We start from the raw sequence: 6,762 nt of genomic DNA on the forward strand, positions 1-6,762 counted from the left end.
TTCTCCAAGCGTGGCTTCGGCTTTTGACGAACAAAAATCAGCGACTGGTCTGGGGTGCCAGGTCTCTGGCGTGTGTTTTGACTGTGGCTCATGAAAAAAAAAAAATTACATGATTCATATAAATTATAGGGGTCCTTTTATGAAGGTGTGTTAGCGGGTTTAACGCGTGTGACTTTTCATTAGGTGCTAACCCCCGCGCTAGTGGAAAAACTACCACCTGCTCAAGAGGAGGCGGTAGCGGCTAGCGCAGCCGGCGGTTTAGCGTGCGGTATTACGGGCATTAAACCGCTATCTCACCTTCGTAAAAGGAGCCCATACTGTTTTGGGGGATTGGTGGGGTGGACAAAAGCATTAACAGCGGGATCTGGATAGCTCCTACTACCCCCAAACACCCTACCCCGCCTTTCCCATAAATAACTGATAGACCACACATATATTTGGTATAAATAGCCGCAGCTCAATTTATTAACAAAACCGGAAATAATTTGCATAAATTAACATCCAAAATCATTAACATTCATCTATCAAATCAGCAGCTCCTCCCGAGCTATCTGGTGTAACCATCAACCAAGTTTCCCCCGACCCCGCCATGAACAGCAAGAGTCTGAGGGGTGGCATGACCCCATGCCCCATTAACTGATTCAGTAGACCCCCGGGCACGGCTCCCCGCCGGCCCACCGCTCATCGCCGGATGAGCCCCAGCACCCAGTAGCTCGGGAGACCCGCCAACCCGAGCTACTAGAGCCATCAATAAAGGGTGGGTGGGCGGGAAAAAAGCCGCCCTGGAGGACTCAGAAAAAAGAAGTCCTCCAAGGTCCCGGCTTTTGAAACTTCCTCCAGCCACGCCCCTTAGCAACCACCAATCGCGCTCCTCTCTAAACGCGATCCAACTTCACCTCTGCTCTGCCTTCTTAATTCGATTCCCCTAACTTGCCTACCCACGGGCACTTAGGGCTCCCAGCCCCGTGTTAGCTTTCGCCCGTCGAGACAGGCTCTCTGGCTACATTTAACAGCGGGATCTGGATAGCTCCTACTACCCCCAAACACCCTACCCCGCCTTTCCCATAAATAACTGATAGACCACACATATATTTGGTATAAATAGCCGCAGCTCAATTTATTAACAAAACCGGAAATAATTTGCATAAATTAACATCCAAAATCATTAACATTCATCTATCAAATCAGCAGCTCCTCCCGAGCTATCTGGTGTAACCATCAACCAAGTTTCCCCCGACCCCGCCATGAACAGCAAGAGTCTGAGGGGTGGCATGACCCCATGCCCCATTAACTGATTCAGTAGACCCCCGGGCACGGCTCCCCGCCGGCCCACCGCTCATCGCCGGATGAGCCCCAGCACCCAGTAGCTCGGGAGACCCGCCACAGGACTGTAAACATACAGGCCCCCCCCCCCCCTAATAAAGTGAACTGCGGCTGTCAACGTAAGGCAAGGACCCTCTCACAAACCGACGCAAAATCATCGAGGAGAAGATCCCACCCGACCGCCGACAAATGAACCCCATCCTTGTGAAACAAACCCGCACAAGATACATCCACCCACTCATGCAATATTTGCAGTCCCCCTTGACTAACAACCCACTTACCCACTTGTCTATTCAATTTGGACAACCCCCGGGTCCAACGCCGAGACGCTAAACAACGAGGTCGGGGCACAATATCAGACCAAATCAATAAAACCCCAGGAAACCAATCCAATACAATCCTGAGGTCATCCTTGATAATATTCACTAAGTCCTTTCCGGAACATGCATCCACATCGTTCCCCCCAAGGTGCAACAACAGTAAATCAGGATGACGAGGACGTGAACGAAGGCGCTCAAGCAACAGCAGCAAGTGACTCCATCGCATCCCACGTTGACCCCACCAAGATACACGCAGTCCCTGCTGACTCAGTCCCAAATGGCGACCACCAGGACGGATAGCTGCTCTCTCCGATGCCCAGTGTATAAAGGAGTGACCAACGATCCACAAGGAGTAAGAACGCCCACAGGAACCTGCAAGACAAACAAGAACAACTAACCAACAACAAAGACAACCCAAGGTGAACAACATAGGGCGGTAACATGTGAAAGCCATAACGACACACCCACCCAGGACCTCACAAAGCTCCCCGCCCTGAAATCAACTCACTGGAAGACCCTGCCCGACGAATGTACCCCCGAAATGCATCAGAAGCCCAACGCCCCAACCTCTGTATGCCCTCCCCTGACATACCCGCCATGCTCGCACTCGTAGCCGCTCCAATCCGAAAGGAATGCGTCCCGTAGGCAGCCGGGTCCTCCCCACAACGAACCAAAGCCAAGCGCAAAACCGCCTGAAATTGATAACGCGTAAGCGGAGCACCCTGCGCATGCACAAACAATGCGGAACCCCCCACCGGACGCATCCCCAGAAACTCTCGCAACCGGGTAACCGGACAGGAACAACAAGCCGCTACTGAATGTAAAACTACCCAGTGCCCCCGAGCGCTCTGATCCGTCTTTGAGCTCGCAATAAACAATCGCACCAAAGAAGGCTGTAGTCGAACATGCTGTATCAATAAGCCACGCGACGCTAAGCGAGCCAAAGGACCAACCAACAACTCGCTCACCCGCAACGCCCCAAAAAACGCGATGGCGAAAGCTGCCTGAAACAAGCAGACTTCGTAAGGCGAACTCGCCACTTCTACCAACGCAGCCAACAACCGAAGGAGTAACTCATGAGTGATAGGCAACCGCGTATCCCGCGGGGCAGGACGAACACGCCCCATAGCTCTAAGCAATCGCTGTACCAAGAATCCAGACACCGGACAAGCCCAACCTAAAGCTCTGCAAAAGAAGGAGAATCCCGCTAATCGACTACGCACCACACCCCGGGAGGTATGCACCCGAAAAGACGACAGCACGAAATCCGCCAACAAGGATTCGGCCACATCACCAGGGCACCAACCACGCTCTGCCAGAAAGGTCGCCACCAATCGAAAGCCCACAGAATAATGCGACCACGTAGAATCCGCTACGGACAAGCGGAGCAGTTCCCAGATTCCTTCCTGACCAGGTTCCATAAATGAGCTGGCATCTGCGAACCTTCCTCCTGAGCATCCGGGGCCAACTGGCGAAACTGCAAGAAATTGAAACGAGACAAGGCATCAGCAATTCCAACGTGACGCGCCCGTATATACAAATTCAACCGCAAACACCGCAAAACGAGCTCTCGCATCAACGCATTTACAGACAGACAACGCGCCGCTTGCTTATTAACTACCGCCACTACTCCTAAATTATCGCACCAAAAGACCACCTGCCTATTGCGCAACACATCCGCCCACATCTCACAAGCCACAACAAGGGGGAACAACTCCAATAATGTAATATTTCTGGTAATACCCGAACTGACCCAGACGTCAGGCCACCTTTCAGCACACCAGGCACCGCGACAATATAGACCAAAACCCACACCGCCTGCGGCATCAGAAAACAACTCCAGATCCAAGCTAGACACCGCAGGTGCCTGCATAGGCACCGTCCCATTGAAATCCTGTAAAAAACGCGCCCACATACGAAGGTCAGCTCGTACTCCTGCTGAAAGACGTACGAAATGTCTACGATCCCGCACCCCCGAAGTGGCCGCAGCAAGTCTCCGCGAAAAAGCACGTCCCATAGGCAACACTCTACAAGCGAAATTAAGGGAACCCAACAAGGACTGCACTGTATGCAAAGTCGATTTAGGAGCCCCTATCACCCGCTCAATGAGCCCCAACAACTGTCGCACTTTCAGCTCCGGAAGACGAGTAACCATGACGTCCGTATCAAGCTCGATCCCCAAAAACACTAAAGAGGTAACAGGACCCTCTGACTTGTCCCCCGCTAACGGAACACCAAACTCGGCGGACATTTCTTCAAAAACCCTCTTTAAACTCTCGCACACCATACTGCCGCCGGCACCAACAAATAAGAAGTCATCCAAGTAATGTACCACTGAAGCGAACCCCGCTCTCTGCACTAAGACCCAATGCAAGAACGAACTGAACTTTTCAAAATACGCACACGAAATGGAACATCCCATCGGCAAACAACGATCATAAAAGAAAAAACCTTCAAATCGAAAACCCAATAACGGAAAGGACTGAGGATGAATCGGCAACAATCGAAACGCCGATTCAATATCCACTTTGGCCAACAATGCGCCCCGTCCCGCCTCCACGATAAGGCGCAGTGCACAGTCAAAGGATGCATACCTGACAGAACACATATCTCGCGGAATGCCCTCATTAACAGAATGACCCAAAGGTCGAGACAAGTTATGAATGAGCCGAAACTGCCCTGGAACCTTTTTAGGAATCACCGCCAAAGGTGAAATAATCATCTGTGGAAAAGGAGGCTCCCGAAAAGGACCGGCAATACGCCCCAACCGCAATTCCCCCAATAACTTGTTGCGCACTATGTTCCGCAACTGTGAAACCGAAGAGGCGTTCTGAACCCGCCCCCTAACCAAAGAACCCTGAAAAGGTATAACAAAACCAGAAGTAAAGCCCGCTTCCAACAAGGCAGCCGCCTCCCGCGGCCTATACCTCAGAAGCCAAGGACGCATTGCCTCAATTCGTACAGGTGTCGGCAACTCACCAGAAAACTCACTTCCCTGCCCCACCTGCAACACCGCCACTGCGCTTGGGGCACTTGAGGGCTGTATGCGCCTGACCACAGACCGAGCAAGCATGTCTAAATTTACAGTCGGTGAAAGGGCAGCTGGACTTATTAAATTTCCAACAGACGTCGGACCCAGCAGCGGAACCTCCACCGACTCCCCCTCGAAAAGGCCGCCCGCCACCTGCAGGGCCGGGTGCCGCCTTACTAACCTGTTGGGACAGAGACTTAGACGCCATGTGAGTAAGCCACAAATTCACATCCTGGGTACCCCAAGACATAAACCTGTTCTCCTCCATTTTGTCACGAAAAGCCTCGTCATAATTTAACCAGGCCCAACCGCCAAACCTCTGATACGAATCTAAAATAGAATCTGCATAAGACAGCAATAAACCGTAATCCTGCGGGTTGGCTCGCCCCCAAACGCTGGCCAGCCTCAAGAAAGCCCGCACCCAATTAAGGATTGACCGCGCTATAGGGAAAGGTTTCACCTCCTTCCGATCTTTTTTGGATTTTTTAGTACCCCGTCTGTGAGCCCTGCCCTCCATCAAACGAAAAATATCCACGCAGGACCGCCGTCGGATTTTACGACGCAAAGAACGAGGCACCCGTTCCCAAAGCTCCGACAAGGCCACTAATGCCGGAACCCCACGCACCCCTCCCGAAGAACCCCCGACCTCACCTCCCGCCGAAGGCTCAACCCTGCCTGCCTGCCCTTTAGACGAGGACGAGGAAACAGACGAAGACGACGAGGAAGACGCTGACGACGACGAAGACGACTCGCCCCGCCGCCGGCTACGCTTACTCTTTTTACCGCGAGCTTTACCCACAAGAGCAACCTGAGCAGGCGCCACATTACCCTGTGAAGAAGATCCTTGATCCACGACTCCACCAGATGATATGCCGCGGACAGCATTCCCACTAGAAGAAACAGGTCCAGAAGCCGAGACGCCCCGAACAGCAACCCCTGGCAAGGAAGACGAGAGATGAGAAGATCCCGTAGCGCCTCCGCCAGCAGCCACTTCACCACCGAACGCCGAACTGCGCTCCGAACCGGAACCTCCTGGCCGCTCAGGTGCTCTCGCAGCTCCCACATCCGAAACACCAGAATCTCGACCTCCAGGAAGAAATGCAGGCATCTGTGGAGACCAAGAAAACAAGGAGGCAGGACCAGGCAAAAAACTTCCACCCATGCCCAAAGGGACACCCCAACCAGTACCATAACTACAACTTGGCAAAATTCCCATAGCCATAGGGCCAACAGAGCTCCCCCCCCACTGTGATACCGAGGGTCCCACTCCACTAACAGAAGACCCTGGACCCCAGGACGGAGAACCCCAACCAGGACCCCAACTCCCAGGAAAAACACCTGCCCAAGACGTCGATGCACCTCCAACCGGAACGGACCCCTGGCTGAAACAATCCATCCCCCTGCCTACACCAAAAACATGAGGAGACCCACAGGAATCCAAAACCCCCATACCCCGATGCATAGGAGCAGCCACCCCGTCACGGAGCGATCCCAAACCCCCTTCAATCCCTATGTGTGCCGAAGAAGCAGCAGTAGCATCCTCGGCCACCCTCCCGCTCATTTCCAACGCCACAGGGGCCGCACCAGTAGCCCCAGGCAAAAAAGCCGTTACAGAAGCCCCGCCCACACACGACACCGACGAACTGCGGCCGGCCGAAACAGCCCCACCCGGGCCACTCGACGCAACAGCCTGAAGCCCCACTTTGTTCCCAGGTACACCCGCTAACCCAACACTCCCCCGAGTCCCCCCGAGACCTGCAATGGCCATAGCTGACAACGCGGCGGTCTTAGACCTGCGCACGGGCCGAATTCTCTCCTCCCCCATGCCCCGACCCACCTGCTGCGTCGCGTCTTCCGAAAAGGAATCACCAGCGAGCAGCGAAATCTCCGCAACGTCTCCCTCAGCGCTGTCACTCTGCATACCGCTGGGCTCCATACCGCCGCCGAAAAAAGTACAGAAAACAGCTCAAAACCGCCTACAAAGTCCCAGCACCTGCGCACCACCACCGCCAAAAAAGCCGCCCTGGAGGACTCAGAAAAAAGAAGTCCTCCAAGGTCCCGGCTTTTGAAACTTCCTCCAGCCACGCC

At 53.7% G+C, this 6,762-nt stretch overlaps 1 protein-coding gene across 1 annotated transcript; it reads right to left on the bottom strand.

Annotated features, from left to right (window-relative positions):
- Nucleotides 1–368: 368 nt before the first annotated feature.
- LOC117354297 (keratin, type I cytoskeletal 9-like) lies at nt 369–6,135 on the bottom strand. Its single transcript, XM_033931556.1, has 3 exons — nt 5,503–6,135; nt 2,867–3,120; nt 369–2,015 (listed from the first exon to the last, which is right to left on the bottom strand). Exons 1-3 carry the CDS (start codon nt 6,122–6,124, stop codon nt 1,911–1,913), a joined length of 981 nt encoding a protein of 326 aa, XP_033787447.1. The 5' UTR covers nt 6,125–6,135; the 3' UTR covers nt 369–1,910.
- Between the last annotated feature and the right edge of the window lie 627 nt (nt 6,136–6,762).

This window comes from Geotrypetes seraphini, chromosome 1 (genome assembly GCF_902459505.1).
Source record: "Geotrypetes seraphini chromosome 1, aGeoSer1.1, whole genome shotgun sequence".
NCBI classification, from domain to species: domain Eukaryota; kingdom Metazoa; phylum Chordata; class Amphibia; order Gymnophiona; family Dermophiidae; genus Geotrypetes; species Geotrypetes seraphini.

Coding starts and splice junctions, on each gene's coding strand:
- LOC117354297 (XM_033931556.1), bottom strand. CDS start 6,124: ATGGGGGTTTTGGATTCCTGTGGGTCTCCTCATGTTTTTGGTGTAGGC. Junction 3,121..5,502: donor TCAAGGATCTTCTTCACAGG/GTAATGTGGCGC, acceptor AATTTCTTGCAG/TTTCGCCAGTTGGCCCCGGA. Junction 2,016..2,866: donor TGCATACCTCCCGGGGTGTG/GTGCGTAGTCGA, acceptor TTTGTCTTGCAG/GTTCCTGTGGGCGTTCTTAC.